The following is a 19,792-nucleotide window of genomic DNA, read 5'->3' on the forward strand; positions in this document are numbered from 1 at the left end:
CTCCACTAAATGGTACAATCCACGTTTGGTGTCTTGTATTTCTAAAGGTTAACCTCAGAGGGTCGGCCCATGTAGCTCCCCTATTGGGGATTCCGGACCGTCCTTTGACCACTGCTTGTCTAATATCCCATGCATGCAGTATTTCTGCCCACAGTCCTGTAATAGGGCGATGATGTAGCCCTCTGGCATCCACCCCCATCAGTGCCCTCTCTTCCACCCTGGGCCAAACCTCGAACTCATTTTTCCCAGGCCACTACTGGGGATCCCGCCTCTACTTTCCACTTCAGTGCAATGCGCCGGCACGCCAGTACTAGCGCCAGGTCCGTGAACCTGGAGCCTGCCTTCTTGGCCCTGGATCAGGGAAACTAAGCCAGCAGAGAGACCTCCACTGTCCAAGGGAGTGTATGGGCCAGTACGTCATTGTTCACAGACAGGACGGTGAGCCAGTATCCACTCAGGGTCAGACAGTTCCATACAGCATGAGCGTACCCAGCATCTGCAGTCTTGCATCGTGTACAGTGCTGTGCGACAGTTCCGAGTATCAGTTGTATTCTATGTGGGGTAAAGTAGGTCATATGAAGGAAGTTACACCGTATACCAATCTATGTCAGATAGCTCCCTGTCAAATAGAGCTCCCCACCACTCCTGTGTGCTGGTCAGTGGTTTCACTGTCATCTCTATAAGCGCCCTGTATAGCTATTTCACTAGGTGGCGCGCTGACCCTAGAGTCACCATCACCTGGAGCAGCATATGGGTCTCTGGTTCTCGCCCTACCCTAGGCCACAAATCAATAAACGTCCTTGCCAGTGCGTGAGTGCGTGATAAAGCAGGAAGTGTCCAGGAGAGAGGATGTAATGCACTAAAAAGTCTTCCAGCGGGATCAGCTCCCCCTGTAGGAAGCAGTTTCCCACTGTTGTCGCACCCACTGCCATCCAGTCGCTCATCCAGAGCTTAGTGAGAGGATAATGATCGCCGTTGTGCAGGAGCCCCATCAAGGGAAGGTCTGGGGCATATAGGGTGGCTCCAGAGGTACACCATGGGATCCTGAGCCAGCACCTCAATGCCACCTGCAGTAGCACCCCAGGTTTAGGAATGACCACTTTCAGGTGTAGGAGTTTCGTTATCAACAACCCTGGGTTGTCTATCAGTACCGTATCAGTACTGTGTTGCCTGTGGTCTCCAGCCCCCGGCCGTCCAACTACCCAGCTAGCCATTGAAGCTGGGCCGCCAGGTAATATATTTCGAAGTCCAGGACTCCCATTCCTCCAGTGTCCAGGGTACTTCGCAGCACCTCCAGGGAGGACCTATTCCTTTTACCATCTCAGATCAGGTCCCGGAGCAGTGTCCAGGTCTTTGAACCACCTGTGTGGCATTAATATGAGAAGGTTCAGGAAGAAGCACAAAAGCCTTGGGACCATAATCATTTTAGATAGAGCAATTCGGGCCATAACTGGTAGCTGTAGAGAGTGCCAGAACTGTACGCTAGACCTAATAGAGCGCATCACCAGGCCCAAATTACCCTCCATGAGGTTGTCTTGGGCGTGAAACACTTGTATGCCCAAATATCGGAACGATCGGGGGGACCAATTCAGGTCGGGAGGCAGATTTGTCGGCTGCTGCTGCCTAGACGTGATAGGGAAGACGATGATATTGAATTTGTTCACCCATAGGCCCGTTAGAGCCGAGTACTCTTCTAGAATAGTCAAGGCATGCAGGACTCCCCAGGTTCTGTCTCTCAAATACAAAAGTAGATTGTCAGCGTATAGTGAAATTATGTGTTCTCTATCCTCCAATAGGAGGCCATATCGTGTTCCTTGTTGTCCGAAGCGCTCTGCCAATGGCTCAATGGCCAAGGCAAATAAAAGTGGGGACAGGGGACATCCTTGCCTGGTACCCCTTTGTACTTCATATGTGGCTGAGAAGATGCTGCCCGTCTTCACTCATGCTGTGGGGCACACATACAATAATTGCACCCACCTAATCCACCCTTTCCCCAGCCCTATCTGCTTCATGACCGCTCGAAGAAAGTGCCACCTCAGGGAGTCAAAAGCTTTCTCCAGATCAATTGCCACTACCAGCGCGTCTGGGTTGTTGCTAATGTCGTGGTGGTATAAAATGTGGAAAATCTGCGAAGATTACCCGAAGTCGACCTATTGGGTATAAATCTGTTTTGATCGCTGAGGATCAGGCCTGGCGAAAATGGAAGCAGCCTCGTCAATCCTAAGTAAATATTTAAATTGATTGAGTTTGAATCTCACATTCCTAGTCTATTCTTGTATGTTCACAAATCTTTCCACATTACAGGCCATCTTTGTGTGGATACCTATGTCTGCTTTCCTCCTGGTTCTCTGCTTTGTCATGTCTACAAGCCCTTGGCCCCTCAGATCTAAGGGCTGGGGCAGTGGATATATATACCTGATGCTGGGTGTAGCCCATGTTCCATATTATAATTACTTGAATGATCCCTGCATTCTCAGGGGGTCAGGTACATTCCCACATCTCTGTTGCTGTATGTGTAATTATCCATAATGCAAGAATGCTCATAAATGTATCTCGGACTCTTCGCTAATGTGTATGTATGCCTTCGCCTTAACCTCTACGAATGTCACATACTTTTAAAGAACATTCATCTTCCGATATCATACTTCATATGATTAGCTGCTTTCAGCAATGGAATCTCCAGGAATTCACTTTTGTCAGGGGGTGCACAAGTAAACCAGGGATGGTAATCCTTGGGATTATCAGTGTGCCTTGGGGCCCTCTGTAAGGCCTGGGGATACCCTACAGACCACATGTATGTTCAAGTAAATGAAACGCCAGGGATTCCTGAGCCTGGGGGCTCCATGAGGCGCCGTTTCCGACAGGTGGCCCAGCAGACCTGCCTGGGTGCATCCACCATCTTTCTAATGTCCGCCACTGCAGTACTCAAGGGAAGGTAATACAGGTAGCAGTTTTAGGGGGGTGAAGGAGTGGTGGTGATATCAAAACATGGTAAGAGATGGTGTCTCCGCCCAAATCTAAACAAGGGCCAAGATCTATGCTTCCATAATGTGTGTTTGTTTAAAATCTTTTTATAACAAAGTACAAGGCTGCCAGTTATGGTCATATGCATTGTACAAATGCTTAAATCCAATCTTAAAATGTTAATTTCAGTGATCAAGTGCCCATACTGAATATTATTTATTTATTTCATTTATTTGTTTATTTAACGGTTTTATATAGTGCTGGTTAGACCCAGGGTTATTGTAGCGCTTTACAGGGGTTAGAAGTGGAAATAAGTTAAAAAATTACATTCGTACAAAAAGAAAAAGCATGAGGAAATATGAGCAAAATGTGAAGAACAAAAAATACATAAGAAGAAAAATAAGCAGTACATTTAGTCCATAACAGGATTTGGATAGATGTTTAAGCGTGGGCGGCCCTGGGTGGAGGGGGGAAAGTTGGAGGTAGGGTGAGACCGAGGAGGGAGAAGGGAGAAGGGAGAGTAGATAGCATGTAGGAGTAGGCAGTGATTGTATGAGAGCTAGTAGAAGGAGGGTGGAAGTATATATGAGGGAGATAGGAGGGGGTAGTAAGTCGGGTATAATGTGTTGTGAAACATCGCACCATCCTGGGCATGTAGTGAGACCCTGTAAGGTGGCCGGATTTAGGACCCCAGTACTTGTAGAGAAGGTGTTGCTTGAGATCTTTTTTAAGCTAACGTATGAGGGGTTGCAACGTAACTCTTTGGGGAGTGAGTTCCAGGTAGTGGGGGCATAGCCGGAGAAAGAGCGTGATTGGGTGGATTTCTTGTATACCAAGGGAGATACCAGTATGAGGGTATTGGTGCTCCTCAATTCTCTGGAGCAGCCCGCTTTGTGAAGTTTTTGTGAGCGATACAGAGGGGTTTGTAGATGCAAGGCTTTATGCGTAATGCACGCGTACTTGTAGGTGGATCTGCCTTCAATGGGAAGCCATTGGAAATCTTTGAGGATGGGGGAGATGTGATCAAACATCTTGCTATCGAGATAAGCCTGGCCGCGAGGTTGAGGACTGACTTGATTGGGGCAAGGTGGATTTTAGGTTTTTTCCGGAGAGGCGTTGCCATAGTCCAATCTGGAGAGTCTAGTGATTGAACAACAGACTTGAAGTCATCAACAGGAATAAAGGGTTTGATTTTCTTGAAGTGATGTAGGGAGAAGAGCGCGCCTTTAGCTGCTTTTTTTTTCATGTGGGGAGAAAGGCTGATGTTTTGGTCAAGGCGTGTTCCGAGAGATTTGACTGAGCTGGAGGTGGACAAGTAGCAGTTGAGAGCGTTAAGGTCCGAGATCCAATGTTGAATGGGGAGTCGGTTGTTTTTAGGGGCAAAGAGAATGACTTCCGATTTTTATATATAAACCTCAAGCATGTAAAACCTGAGAAAGAATAGTAACAAAGAGCCCCTCCCAACAACCCCAGCCCTCCAGTCATTTGAGCAAGAAATGCCAAGGTGTAAGGGAGGGGAAAGAGCCAAAACACATCAGTGGGAGGAGAAGTTCCATTTATATCATGAGAGGAAAGAAAGAAAGAAGAGGGAGAAGAAAAGGGAGACCTGGTCACTCAGAGAGGGTGGGGTTCACCTAATTAGGATCTAGGATCATTCATTGAGTTGTTGAGCCCTAAGTCTCTGTGGTGGGAAGCTGGAATTCTAATCTAGTCACATAATCTATGAGGGGTTGCCTTCTGTCCACAAACCGTTTTTTCGGAAAGGGCTATTTTGTGTCTTATTTGCTCCATAGCCAGTGTATGCCATAGCCTATGAAGCCAGAGAGGCCCAGTTGGAGGGTCCCTCCTTTTCCAGAAGAGGGTGGTGAGCTACTTAGCAGCTCCCTTCATGTGAAGAATGAGAATCCAAAGAGCGCCAATCATTCCTTCTATGTTCAGTGGTCTCAGCCCCAATATCGGGATGATGGGATCCAGAGAGAGTGGGTAATCAAGGACCCCTTTAATGTGGCCCAGTATTTCCTTCCAAAACATCTGGATGAGTGCACAGAATCACCTTCCGACTCCTCACCCACGCACACAAAGCCCTACACAACCAGGGCCCAGGATACCTCAACAGCCGCCTCAACTTCTACGCTCCCAAACGCCAGCTTCGATCGACCAGCCACGCCCTCGCCGCCGTCCCCCGCATCCGAAGAGCCACCACAGGGGGACGGTCCTTCTCCTACCTCGCCGCCAAGACATGGAACTCCCTCCCGAACCACCTCCGCCTGACCCAGGACCACCTCGCCTTCAGGAAGCAACTCAAGACCTGGCTGTTCGAGCAGTAGCGGACCTCCCCTAGTGCCTTGAGACCCTCTGGGTGAGTAGTGCGCTATATAAATGCATTGATTGATTGATTGATATGTGTAAGCCTCGCAGGAGTTAACTACCACTGGCCCATAACTTTGTATGCTGATTCTCTCTGGGAATAATTCTGCGACTTTGAGGTATATCCTGCCACAGTTGTTCCTAATTTTTTATCTAGATATACCAACCCAAATCCCTTTCCCAGCGAAATTTGTATGGGTGTCTGGAGGAGGGCTTAGAGTCTTGATTGTCCCAGTAAGTTCTGGAGATTAGGCCCCTCGTGCCAGTGAAGGTACAAAGCAGTTTTTTAAATTATGTTATGGCTGCTAAGGTGTTAGGCATGTGAAGCAGGCAATCGTAGCACCCAGTGTCTGATTTGACAGTATTAAACGCAAACATTTTCAGACACCGAAAATCTTGTTTAATTTGGTCAAATTATTCGATGAATCTGTAAAACAGGTCTCTCAGGTTCTGTCATCTCCCTCCTCCGATTGAAGATAAGATAACGGTGTCAGAGCGGGCATGAAATCAGGATTTGTAGCTGGTGGAATATTAGACGAGTGTGAGGAATGCAACTTATTATATGCTGAGATTGTGCGAATTCACTGTGTAACAAACTCGAAAACCTGCATTGGGTCCTGTCAGGTTTGCTTGAAAACCCTTAGTTCAACCCTAGGCACTTGTATCTCTGAGCAGTCCGGCGTTATGAAAGAAACAAGTGTAAAGCATTAAGAAGTACCAAAACAGTTGAATAAGAAGAAGATGCAACACAATATAAATCCGATTCCAATTTATGAAAATAGATTGTACTTTTATGTTTAAATAGACACCTCTAAAAAAAAATCACCTGCGGGTTCCATATGTATGATTTTTTAAAGTTTGAATGCATACTAGTTTTTCTGCTAATTCATATCCCAAGATAGTTAACAAATGAGCTGCAGCATTTCAAATGATATTTCAAGGGGAACTCAGATAATGAAGAGGTGTATTTCTAGATTATTGGTGGGATGTTACAGTAGGGTCTCTAACAAACCGAGAGACATTATCAGCATAAAGTGACACTATGATGCACCGATCTGTGAAGCTAAGGCCCTTCACTGAATAGTATTGTTTTAGCCTAGCAGCGATGGATCATATCACATTTGCAAATAGTATGGGGGAGAGTGGACATCCCTGTCTGGTCCCCCTTGATACTTGTGATCTGAAATCAATCAATTCTACCAAATATGTACTGTTGGATTTTCGTAAGGCGCCTGAATCAGTTAATGAAATTGCTGCAAAAACCCATTTGGTCCATTATCTAAAACAGATGAAGTAATCAAAGACCAGACCTCATGGGTACAGATTTTTACAGAAGTTCAATTGTCAAGTAGCATAAACGTTATACAAAATCAAAGATTTCATTAATGGTCGACCTCGGCAAAATTGATTACAACAGATACAGTTAGATAGCAATCAGTTATATACAGATGTATATTTACAGTAATGTTAGTAGGTGTTCCTGACGTTGGGGTTGATCAGGCAACAAAAAGTGTGAATTCGATACAGGTCACAGGATGTCCTGCTAGTTTAAGTTAGCATTTGATTCCACTGTCCTCAGAAATTCAATAAATTGGCAAAATCCCCCTAAATATGCCAAGAGGATTGTTTCATAGATATTCCTTCTTTTTTCACAACAATAATAAAGTTGAAAAAAGTGTTTGTCTCCCCATAACCCAAATCGGCAGCTCCTATTTACCATACCTTTTTTTCTTCTCCACAGTCAAAACTTGCTGTGCGATGTGACCATTGTAGCAGAGGATGTGGAGATTACAGCTCATAAAGTTGTCCTGGCTGCCTGCAGTCCTTACTTCCATGCCATGTTTACAGGTAACATCCGCTTATATTTATCTGCGCTACGTCCCTCTATTTACCCTGGGACGGTATACTAAACACAGGGTGTGCATATGAAGCTGTACAAACAGTGGTGGAGGCAATCTGCCAAAAAAGGTAAATGCTCACTCCTTGCATTTGAAGCCAATGGTATTTTACAAATAGCATTCAGTGGTGTAGAAATATTATTGTGAAAAACCTAAAATATTATACATACACATTTTTGTTGTATATTCAGAAGTAGAGGTCGTAACTGTTCCCCCAGTCTGAGTGGGTTGTTCAAGGGGAGGTTGGAAGGGGTGATTGGTTGTTTGTAAACGAGAGTTCAGTTTGCAGACAACAGTTGATGCTAGAAAATACCTGGGCAAAGATGCATTCTTTTAAAAGATCATTTTCAGGGCTCATAAAACTGCTTTTTAGCTCCAGAGCCATTTCCGCAGCATTAGTGAGGTTCATAACATAGGCTTTAAAACATTTAGTATGTTTATTTTGCTTTGCTCTACTTCAGATGGAGACAGATGTTGAAGGTAAACGATTGGCCTTACTGCAACTTACCTAAAATGGCAGGTTTGAGAAACTGAGTTATTAGTTAAACGGAGTGGATCCCCACTCAAATAAAAATAATCCTCGTCAGGGTGAACCACTAAAGTCACTGATTTAACTGTGCTTTCTCTGGTAGCTTAGCACAAATGCAGCCAGGTTTAGCTTAGAGGCAGCGTGTAAAGTATCATGCAGCACACAAACCGCAATGGAGACAAAACAGAACACAAGAAAAATCCAAAACCAATTTACAAAAAAGAGTACATTTTAATCAATAAAATGATACCAAAACAATAAAAATCCTATCTCTAGAACCGGAAATATGAGTTTTTTAGGTTTTAGATAAAAAATAGCGTGAAACAGCTCAAATCACCACTTTCGGTTATTTGATTGCTCTAGACCGGGGGAAAGTCACACGTTGTTTAGGCCAACCGTGATAGAGCGCCGGTTGGATACGAGGACCAGGTTAGGGCCGCTGAAGAGTTACCTTCTCAAGTCCTGCAAGAAGGGTGCTGTTCATGTAGGTGGGAGCCGTGAGTAGGAGGCTGTCGGCGCAAGGAGCAGGTATTGCAAAGCGGACAGTTGCTGCCATAGCAATAAGAGCCAGCCATCTGTGGAGCTTATCATTGGTTGATCCTTGCGAATGGTCGCTGTTGGCATGAAGAGCAGGTCCCGCTGGAGCTTCGTATTTGGAGCCCAAAACTTCTGTACCTTCACTTCTTCTGGAGGAGGAGTTCTCACTGATGCCAGCCAAGGGTCCAGAATCGGCGGGTCACCTCTTGCGGTTCAGGACTCACTCCTACAGAGGCCAGCAGCGGGGCTCAGGCAGATGCTGGGAGGGCTTGGGAAGCTTGTTATGTCCCTGTAGCTCAAACAGAGGTCAGCAAACGGACCCTTGAAGGCACTCCGGGTAGCCTGGGTTCAATACAAGCGAGCCCAATCCTTTCTTCAGTCAGCAGGGCAGTCACTCCACAGAATCTTCCACTGGCCCAGGAGTGTTCTGATGAGAGGTTCTGAAGGTCCCACTTTTATACCTGGTGCCGGCCTTTGTGTGGGGGAGTTCTCTGACCTACACCCAAAACTGGTTCTGGACAATTTTTCCTCCTCCCCTGGGCCTAGCCCGAAACTGTCTAAGGTTACAATGGCAAGGGCAGGCCTGGTGTCAGATTTCTTTGTGTTTGTTTCGGCAGGGCCCTCTGAAGTGTAAACAGAGTAGGGCACAACTCCTCCCCAGCCATCCTGTTAGGAAGTCCCTCTCTCCTCTCTCACCTAAGCTTCCTTTGTCTCCCTGCCTGGAAGTATACACAACCCATAACAGTTGAGCTATGCTCAGTCATGTGACCCAGGACTGTGGCAGAAAGGCATAGTTGGGTTAGGCAGAAAAATGGCAAGTTACCAAAAGTTGCATTTTCAAAATTGTAACTTAAAATTAGGAGTGGGCAGAACTTGCAGCATTCAGTGGAGTTTCTTAAAAACTGCGAGATTCCATGCAGTTCCTTGAGCAGACGGAATTCAGCATGTTGCGCTGCTCGTGCTGATTTTTAGCACTTGAGTAGATTTCCTATTCGAGTAGCAGCTTTCTCAACGCGAGCATTCGCGAGCTGCCACAACAGCTGCTGTTGAGAAACCTTGTTGGGAAGCTTTCTAGCACCCAAAAATCGTGTTAGGGGACACAAATTCTCACTTACGCTTGCCAACTTAACAGTGGCGAGCTAAGTGCATAAAACAAATTCACCAAATGGCGGTTCGCAGAGTTTTGCTGAACTCCGAGTTGCAAGCGAAACATGGAGTGGGCGAAACTCTGCTGGCGGAGCAGAATTATCGCCCACCCCAAATTAAAAAGTGACTTTACCATTAATAAGGATTTTAAATTTTAATTAATTTGAGTGGAAACTGCATGTCTCTATCTCGTACCAAACTAACTGTAAAATGTATTAAGTGTAGTATGGTAACCCAGTGTTAGTTTATGGGAGAGATAGGCTTTACAACAGTGAAAAACGACTTTAGGAATTTTTCACTAGCAAGACATGTAAAACGTAAACATGCATGCCCTATGTTTTAAATACCAGGCACCCTGGCATATGAGCCTTTAGGGCCTACTTTAGGGATGAATTAAAAGTATTTGAAAGGAAGGTTTAGGCCTACCAAAAGGTTTATTTTGCCAGGTCGAAATGGCAGCTTTAAGCTGCACTACAGGCTGCAGGGGCAGGCCTGAGACATGTTTTACAGTGCTACTTTAGCAGGTGACACAATACATTCTGATGCCCACTAGTAGCATTTAATTTACAGGCCCTGGGTACATATAGTACCATTTAGTAGTGTCTTAGAATTACACTAAATGTACCAATTATGTGTAGGCCAATTTTTTCCAAGGTTTAAAGGAAAGTGTACAAGTGCATTAGCACTGGTTAGCAGGGGTAAGGTGTACAAAGTCCTAATGCCAACAAAAACATTTTCAGCAAGGCAAGGGAGTGAAGGTTTGGGGGAATTCCACGCCAAGAATGTCAGGTCTCATAGGTCAAGTTTAGCCTTGGTTATGGAGTCTTGTGAATATATTACTCAAAGAAGTAAAATATTTGCAAGCCTTTCAAACGCCTCAAAATGGCAAAGGTGTGGTCACAAGTTAAAGTAGTAGTGATTAAAACAAGCCTTAGCAAGCTGGTTTGATGGTTATTTGATTTTTGTTTGCAAGTACATGCTACAAAAATAGAAGGAAAGACATGCTGCTGATGATTAAACATGGTGTGTATCTAGAGGAGGATCAACCTAGCAGAAGGGAGGAGCATAAATGTATAAATATTATAGTGTTATCTCTGATCAAAACGTTTAGGTATGTGTGTGTGATATGCAACAATATGTCAACAATATAATTAATCCATTTAACCATAGTAGCCATGTGTTTCCTCAATATTGTTAATATTAAACATTAAGTAACCATCACATATAACTGTATATAGACAAGTAAGAATGCCTCCTAGCAGACAGGTATACCGAGAACAGGTATAGTTAACCTCTCTAGTTTCAATGCATATCACAAAAAGATATGATTTTTATTGATGCAAACAAAAAGTAATATTAGCTTTCAATGAACGTACCCAAACACATGCTTTCAATACACAATGAGTACTCAAAAAATATAAAAAAATAAAGAAGTAAAGTATTGGCAGACCAGCCATGTCAAAGAAGTGCACTTCTTACGAGGTGGATGTCCACTGATTAAAAGGCAAAACCCTGTCACTCGGAGTGCAAGAAGGCCAATAGCTGAAGTGTCGCTGACCTATTGGGCCTTGCTTTATACTGTGATTGGAGAAGCAAAATGTGAATGACAGTTGAACAAACCAGTAGATTAAGAGGGATGCTCTAAGGCCGTTTATACCAGGATATATGTTTGTATTTTAATTCAGGGTTTTTTTTGGGGGGGGAGGTAGGCATGAGGCTGGCGTACATAAAAACTGCTTGGCTTTATATTTTTTAATATCAGGCTCACTGGCTAAAATTAATTATGTTGTGACAATGCTTTTGTCGAGTTCAGTAATAAGTCACTTAACTTTACTTTACGCCAGACTGCTGATCAGGCTTATAAAACAAACGTTTGACAGGAGAGTTGCATGAGTTATTTTAACTAATCTACTAAACAGTCAGAGTGACGGGTAACTAGAGGCATACCGTGGATTTCACAGATTCTGCAGTGAAATGATATCTTCCTTTAGATTTTGCTGCAAGGGCCAAAAAAAGCAGTTATATATTATCTGTGCAAATGCTACAAAATGGAAATTTTAAGTCTTTGTGTGTAGCTCCAGAAAGCGTAAAGCTCAGTTAAATCCAAGGGTAATGTTAATGAAATGGAGTAGCACATTTACCGACACAGGGTGTATTTTGAATATGATTAAACGTTTCCTTTACCATGCGTTGAGTAAGCACACTGCAACAGTGCACATAACTCCAAAATGAGTCCCCTATCTTGCTAATGGGAGATTTCAGGCTATTCAAGTGCTCATTATCAATCACATTAACAATACTAGGTAACTGAACTGGCCTGGCAGCAGCAGGAGCACTGGTGTATAATAATAAGAATGATGGGCGCAAGGGACCAAATTATATTAGTATTTCAGGAGAGCGTATTCACTTTTTAGGTAAAGTAATGGGCCATATTCATTGCCAATATTTTTTAGTTATTGCGGGAGACTCGTTAGTTTTTGGTCGAATTGGAAAAGAAGTTTTATAAATTGTGGTCTATGAAACTGCCAGAGTTTTTTGGGGGAGCCCCAGGGCAGACAGCAGTTAATTGGGCACAACTGTGTTTTTTGGGGTTGTTTGCCTCTAATGTCCTTTGAAAACTGGGCCAAGTATACCGTTTCTGCACTTGATCCTCAAGGTAGTGAGGGCGAGCAGTCTCTGTCTTCCCAGGGAGGTAGTGTGGGCCCAAAGACTCAGAACTCAACAATCACAGTTAACCAACAAGCGCAATAACTCACTGTCCAGCCCAGTGCTTGTAATTAAGAACAAATAAGTACTTTTAATATTGTGACAAACCAAAATACTACACACATTATTAGGATAAATACAAGTTTCAGTACTTCCGACTTTGGGTTCCCACTAGGCGACCCACCAGCTCTAGTATTCCCTTCTCCATTCCTGTGGTTCTTCCGTTGCTCTGGAATATCTCAAGGGGATAGCAGGATCTAGGCAACGACAGCACAGGTGTAAATTCATTAGGCGATCACCATCAGGTGTCATCCCATAGGTCAGTGTGATAATGAGCTAAAAATAATGTGTTGTTATCAGTTGCCTCTAATCCAGTAAGATCTTTACAGTTCAAGGTTCAGTTTCTGGCCAGTGTTATTTGTTCACAGGGGATTCCAGAGGCCCTATGGAAATAACATTTATGAGGTCACGAGCTGAGATTTATAAGGAACGTTACGCAGTTCCCAAGTAGGTATTTGTAAGTTCAACTCGGGTGTGATTTACGTTGAACATATTGGACTCCTCAGTCTCTAGGAAATGATTTGTGAGATCAACCCACATGCGATTCATAAGGAACATAGAGAGTTACACATTTCCAAAGGAAGTGACTGCAAAGGCTAGCCAGATGTGCTTCATGAAGGAACAAAGCGTCTTACTCAGTTTGTGGAAAGGTAATTGTGAAAAAGTGTGAGTAAGTCTGTCAGAAGTGCTGTATGATCAAAGGAGAAGAATGCATAGTTGATTGCATGTATGTGCCTTTATGTAGATACATTTAAGGCTATACCCCATTGTTTACGAGAGAGAAACCATACAGTTATAAGGTGTGAGGTGATTGAAAAAACCTTCACATTAGTTAGTGGCAGATGAGGGGATTTCCTACTAGTCCTGATGACGTATGTGAAGGAGAGTAGGGTCTGCTATCCTATGGTCACCCCAAATTTTTGCTTTTTGCTCCACTGGTTTATGACTTAATGTGGCTGTGGGCCTGCTAATCAGACCCACAGCCTGCTGTTCTCTCTCTAAATTGTAACCCATGTACTTTAGGTGCATAACGAAATTGGAACTGGTTCACCTTATTGGCCCCTGTAACAGTGTACCCAGGTACCCAGGGCATAGGTGCTTCCAAGGCCTACCAGGGGCTGCAGCATGTATTATGCCACCCCTGGCCTGGCCTCCATATTTGACACAACTGGCTGATCACTCAGCTGGGGTAAGTCGGTGTAACCACCCCTTACTTAGGTGTAGTATTCCTATACCTAACCTAAAATGGACACATATGTTCCTATCAGTCACTCCTATGGAAGGCCTCATCAATCCTTGAGGCAGAGTGCTTGGAAATATGTGAGATGGTGCTCTGGCATGAGCTGAGCCTGTCTGCAGCTTTCGGAACCATGTCCTTTAGCTGTTTCATGATATTGCCATACCATATACTCTTAAGTGCATTATGAACCTCGCGGTTAAATGCTATCTTGGGTTTGGCTTTATCAAAACATGTCGAGTAAGGTGTCATACGAATTGGAATACTACCCCCTCGCCAGTTCTGGCGACGGGGGTATCATTCCACCCTTCTAGAGGGACACGACATGTACCTAGCCTGAACCCCGGTTAAAGTTAAACAGAGCCTTAGCATCCCAAAATGGATGCTGCCACCACAGACACAAGTCTGACCTCCTGCTGCTGGGAGTCCTTCCAGCGAGGGCAGCTTGGACAAAGGGTTTCCTGCCTGGGGAGGTGCTAGCACCACTCCAGACAGGATTTTGTGTATTGGGTAGGACAGGGCTGAATAGAATCAGACATGCCTGGGGCACACAAGGTGTCCCTGTGCATAGGCCAGTTCAAACCGGTGCTGGGGCTTTCCAGCCCCAGTCCTGGCGCGAAACTGGACAAAGGAAAGGGGGTGTAACCACCCCCCTTCCTGGTTCCACCCAGAGGAGGGACCTAGTAGGTGATCCGGCCCCCCAGATTCGAATAAGAGTGGGAGCTGTGTCCTAAGACTTCAGATCATCCTGAATCAACTTGAAATACAGAAGAAGACTGGACTTCGACATTCTGCTGCACAGAAGACGGAAGAGAATCTCCCTTGTGGCCAAGGAGTGACCACCCTGTGAACACAGGCACCAACCAGCAACTCGACGTCTGCTTTGCCGCCGCCTCCCGCCGGAGCCCGAGCCCAGAGCCTGACAAGACCCAGACTCCCAGACTTCTCACCGCCCGATCCACAGTCCCTGCAAAGAAGGGACCCGTGGAGGCACCGAGAGACGTGGGACCGGACATCTTGGAAGACCCCCGAAACGCTGACTGCGCAGCATCAGAGGCACCCTCGATGCTGTGCTTTGGGGTTTGAGAAGCCCTAACCTCGAGCAGCCCTTGCACCAAAGATCAGCCCCCCAGCATCTCCACGATCTGCGTGGGGCCCTTTTGCACTGTGCCACTTGACGCGCCATCCCGGCCACTTGCCACGTGGCTAGCGGCCATCTTGGCGACGAAACCTACAACTTTCACTGCGGGTCTGGTTGCTCCAGACTTGCCCTTGCTCCTGTAAAAAGGAGTACCTGCTCTGACCTTGCTGGTCCGAGTAACAAGCCTTTTTCGATTCCTGGGTGGCTTGCATTAGCCAAGGCCTGTTTGCTTCAAATCAATCAATCAATCAATCAGGTCATTTATAGAGCGCACTACTCACCCGTTGGGTCTCAAGGCGCTGGTTTGGGGGGGGGGGGGGGTGCCGTTACTGCTCGAACAGCCAGGTCTTGAGCTTCTTCCTGAAGGAGAGGTGGTCTTGGGTCAGGCGCAGGTCGGTTGGGAGTGAGTTCCAGGTCTTGGCGGCCAGGTAGGAGAAGGACCTTCCTCCTGTTGTCGCTCTTCGGATGCGGGGGACGGCGGCGAGGGCGTGGCTGGTTGATCTGAGGAGGCGTTTGGGGGTGTAGAAGTTGATCCGGTTGTTGAGGTAGCTCGGGCCTTGGTTGTGTAGGGCTTTGTGTGCGTGGGTGAGGAGACGGAAGGTGATTCTCTTGTTGACCGGGAGCCAATGCAGATCTCTCAGGTGTCCGGAGATGTGGCTGCGTCGGGGGATGTCGAGGATGAGTCTGGCCGAGGCGTTCTGGATCCGCTGGAGTCTCTTCTGGAGCTTGGCTGTGGTTCCGGCGTAGAGGGCGTTGCCGTAGTCCAGTCGGCTGGTGACGAGGGCCTGGGTGACCGTCTTCCTCGTCTCGGTGGGGATCCACCGGAAGATCTTGCGTAGCATGCGCAGGATGTTGAAGCAAGACGAGGAGACGGCGTTTACTCGTCTGGTCATGGAGAGGGAGGAGTCCAGGATGAAGCCCAGGTTGCGTGCGTGGTCCGTCGGTTTGGGTGCGGTGCCCAGGGCGGGGGGCCACCAGGAGTCGTCCCAGGCGGAGGGCGAGGAGCCCAGGATGAGGACCTCCGTCTTGTCCGAGTTCAGTTTCAGGCGGCTGGTCGTCATCCATTCGGCTACCTCTCTCATCCCTTCGTGCATTTTGGCTCTGGCGGTGGCGGGGTCGTTGGTCAGGGAGAGGATCAGCTGGGTGTCGTCGGCGTAGGAGATTATGTTGAGGTTGTCAAACAAGTTGCCGACACCGCCAACAGCGAGAAGCCAGCGTGGGACAGCTCGTGACCGACTCCTGGACGTCTTCGACCCCTCGTGTCCACGTGGCTGCAGAGAGAAGCTACACCTCGACGCCTATTTGCACCCGACATCGCCTGGTTCCACTCTGGTTCCACGGTAGTCACTGGCTAGTGACTTTGAACATTGTCCCCTCTGCTTTCAGGTATTCACCTCTTCAGATCCACCCTTGGATCCACCGGAACTCTTCACATCGAGTCGCCTGCAGCATCTTCAGCTCCAAGCACCATCGACCTGCGTGACGAAACCCGACACTACTTCGACCCTATGCACCCGCTTCCTGTGGGTGAGGTAACTCAGCTCCGCCGGTGTTCCCACACTGGTACACACCTCTAGTGTCTGTGTCTCAAGTTTCATCCTTCTAGGTCACTCGGAAGGTTCCTTTTTAACTAACTTTGTAACTTTTACGCACCATTGACATTGCATTGGTAAAGCGTGCACTTTCCGCACTGCACCCGAGTCCCGCGGGCCTTTCCCGACTTCTTCACTGCTAGTCCCGAATAAGCATGGGCGGATCTAGCGGATCTCGCGTACGCGTACTTGCGGATTTACGGATTCGCAATCCGCGAAGATCCGCGAACTCTAGCGGATTTGCGGATTTTCCCGTTTTTTGTGTTGGCGCGCGTTCGCGCCGATTTTGGGACAAGTTCGCAATTGCGAACTTACTTTTCGGCTCGCAACGGCCGCGACTATGTTGTTTCAACGTCTGGTTTATCATCACAGGTTCACAGCACCCTCTGTTTCACCACTGCCACCCTCTGGGACACCCATGCCACCCTCTGGTACATCCTCACTGCCACCCATTAGGTTTATTTATCACTGTAGATTATGGTGGTTGAAAAAAGCAAGCACACCTGCCCTTCTTCAACTGCCATCAATTAATTTGTGTTTCATTAATGTGTCAGTTATTTAGAAAGTTCCAGTCTGGCTGGCACCTGCTTCCTTCCTTATCTGTAATTTGCTTTTTGTTGCAGTGAAATTTTTTTTTCACAGGACCTTTATGGTCTACTTGTAGCTATTCTATGAGCCTGCTGTTTGGGTCATAGCAGGGTCATAGAATAGTTGCAAACTTTGGAGGGGCCCATCAGGAAGCACTACCTTGAATGTTACTAATGTTAAGTTTGAACTTTTGCACCTGCTCATTGCTTTCAGTTTAGCTAAAATCGTTTTTTTCTGCAATTTCGCGCGTTTTTTGGAGCGCGAATCCGTGCGAGATCGATTTCGGAAGCCGCGAATACGTGCGAATACAAAATTGTTTTTTTTGCGACGTGTATGTTCGCGTGATCTTGCGCGTGTTCGCGAGGCGCTTCTAGCTATACGTTTGCCAAGTTACCCTATCGGTCGTACACGGGCGCGGCCATCTTGTTGGCGTGACGTAATTCCGTTTCCGCCCGCTATGTGTAATCTCGCAAAGTGTGCTGCTCGCTAGTACAATTTCGCGCGTACTCGCAAGGAAAATCTCGCGCGAACTTACCCACGCGGTCGTGAACGGGCGCGGCCATCTTGTTTCTCATTCATTGCTATGGTTCTGGGCATGCTTTCTCTATCCTCTCTCAATCTCTGCCATCCTTTGCTTGTTTGAAGTTTTTTTGATCTAATTTTACTTATTATCTATCCCTCTATTTTTCTAGCTCTATATTTTTGTGTTTTCTGCAGCTTTTAGTTACTTTTAAACTACTTTTTTAAACTCTTTTCTTTTCTTCTTCACTATTCTATTTCTTGTTTATCATTTAACTCTATTTCTGCCCAGACCATGGTAAAGGGAGCCGGGAAGCACCCTGAGAAGGGGAAGGGTCCCGCACCCCGTGCCCGGCTCCCGTGCGGGCGTTTAAGGGGGGAGCACGTGGTCCCGAGGGAGATCTTCAGCGCGGAGGAAGTGGCGGCACTGATCTTCCATGTCCAGCGCCGCCTCCCCAAGACGATCCTGGGAGGCGGCAAGATCGCGACCGGCTATGGCATCCGGGAGCGTCGCAAGCGGTGGGAGAAGGTGTGCCGGGCCATGTACAAGATCTCTGGGGTCCGGCGCACATATAACCAGGCCACCCACCGCTGGACCGATGTCATGGACCGGGAGCGGGACTTGCTGGACGCGCTCGGCATAGAGGTCCCCGGGCTTGGTGAGTAGTAGTAGTAGTACATTTACTACTCTGTTTTATCCTGCTCTGTTATTTGCAAATCTTTGTTCTTTACCAAGAGCAATAATGCTGCCGATTACATTGAGGTAAATTATATTTCAAAATCTTCTATGCATTTCAGGTGCACTGCTCTCCTTCTCAGTAGCCTTGCTTGCTACTATGCTTCTTTGTTTTGTATGTTGTGTTCAGAAGCATTTCATTGGCCTGAGAAATTATGTATGAGTGTAGTGTAAAGAAAAGAACTGCGTAATGCTAGACAGTAAGGGTCATATTTTCAATTACCGGCGCATCCCTGCAAAGTAGCAGGGATGCGGCAGTAATTGTGTGCCATGCCACCACCACCCATTGGCCCAAAACGTCACAGAAGCCTTACGCATCTGTGCCGTAAAGGCAGCGCATTGCTGGAGTTGCGTGCCAACGATGGCGCAGCTCCAGCAATGCTCTGGGGTACCCTATCTCCCCAATGCTGCATCAAGCCGTACGTCGGCTTCAAGCGCGCAGGGTTTGAGTCATGCATCATTGTCCTAAAAGTGACTGATTGACATCTTGTAGATTTCCCTCAGCCACTTTTAGGATTCGTTCCTGCGCAGGTACGCCCTCCCTTGCGCCGGAACGCCCCCTGATGGCGCAGGGCTTTACAACGTGATGCATCGCCCATATGCCCATATGTGTTTTTTTTTAATATATACGCCGCACCAACACCATGGCGAGTCTTTTGTTCTGCCGCTGCGTCAGAAAAGGCACGTAACAATGGAGGAAAATGAGCCGCAACTTCCGCAAGGGACTTCTATCAGCCCCAACAGACTGACGTCCAGTCCTTCCTTTAGACACATGGCTATAAGAAGAAATAGTGGCGGTGGTGGCGGGTGGATTGATAGTTTGAGTATTCACTGATCTGCAAGCAGGATGGACTTTGTCTGTCACGTGTTGCGCACTGCTGCCTGCAGTGCCAGGCCTAGGCAAACCTCTTTAGTAGTCTGTTTATTGAGTTACATAGGAACTTTCTAAGTCAACGTTCCGCAAATCAGGCAATACGAATAACGTAGTATACCACATGAGATAGATCCCGTGGAATAGTTGTCTATCTATTTCCTATTTTTCAAAAATATGTTGTTATTGTTCTTTTGAAATGTTTGATTTGGTTGAAAAATCTCATCCATGTTTTCTGTTTTTTCTTTCTTTCATGTTGTACATCAGCTCCCCCCAAGGGCAAGAGGACACAGGAGGAGGGTGCTGAGGATGCAGGCCAGGATCGGGCAGGCGAGGGCTCCTTTGCTGGCCCCAGTAAGTTTACATTTTAATAAACAGTACCTATTTTTTCCTAGCGTTCCTCATTCGATTTTTTCTAAATCGTCTTTGATCTTCTTGTAGACTGGATATAAATTCTTATCCTGCCTCGAATATGACTCCCTGTGGTATTACTAGACTATTCTTATTAGTCTGTCTGTGTAGCTAACTAAGATTGGACATTTGGCAATTCCATTGGACTCCCATTATATTCAGCAATACCTCTATGCACTGTCTCCTTACTGACTAGATAGTGTGGCAGAGTCATTCAGCTCCCGAAGTCACCGATTATAGATCCCCAATGATCTCTAGATTATCGTACGCAGGACAAGAGAGTAGTACGGAGTCACAGCACAGTCAAGAAGTGTCAGAGGCACTCATGCTTGCAAAAATTCCAAAACCTTTAGCTCATCCACTCTAGTCTGGAGGAACAAAAACCACAGAGTCTATTTAAGTTTAAAAGCTTTATTAAAAGTAAACACATTTATTAAAATCTACTTTGTCATAAAACTATTTAACTGAAAACGGAAAAGTGGTTAGTGCT

The 19,792-nt window shown here is 46.4% G+C and overlaps 1 protein-coding gene across 1 annotated transcript in view; it reads left to right on the plus strand.

Moving 5' to 3' along the window:
* Window positions 1-19,792, plus strand: part of KLHL2 (kelch like family member 2) — a 513,313-nt gene that overhangs the window by 120,265 nt on the left and 373,256 nt on the right. The window contains exon 3 of the mRNA XM_078677021.1: window positions 7,073-7,179. Within this exon, the coding sequence (XP_078533147.1) occupies window positions 7,073-7,179 (107 nt within the window). The remainder of the gene's footprint in view (window positions 1-7,072; window positions 7,180-19,792) is intronic.

The sequence above is a fragment of the Lissotriton helveticus genome, chromosome 2_1, assembly GCF_964261635.1.
Source record: "Lissotriton helveticus chromosome 2_1, aLisHel1.1, whole genome shotgun sequence".
Taxonomy (NCBI): Eukaryota; Metazoa; Chordata; class Amphibia; order Caudata; family Salamandridae; genus Lissotriton; species Lissotriton helveticus.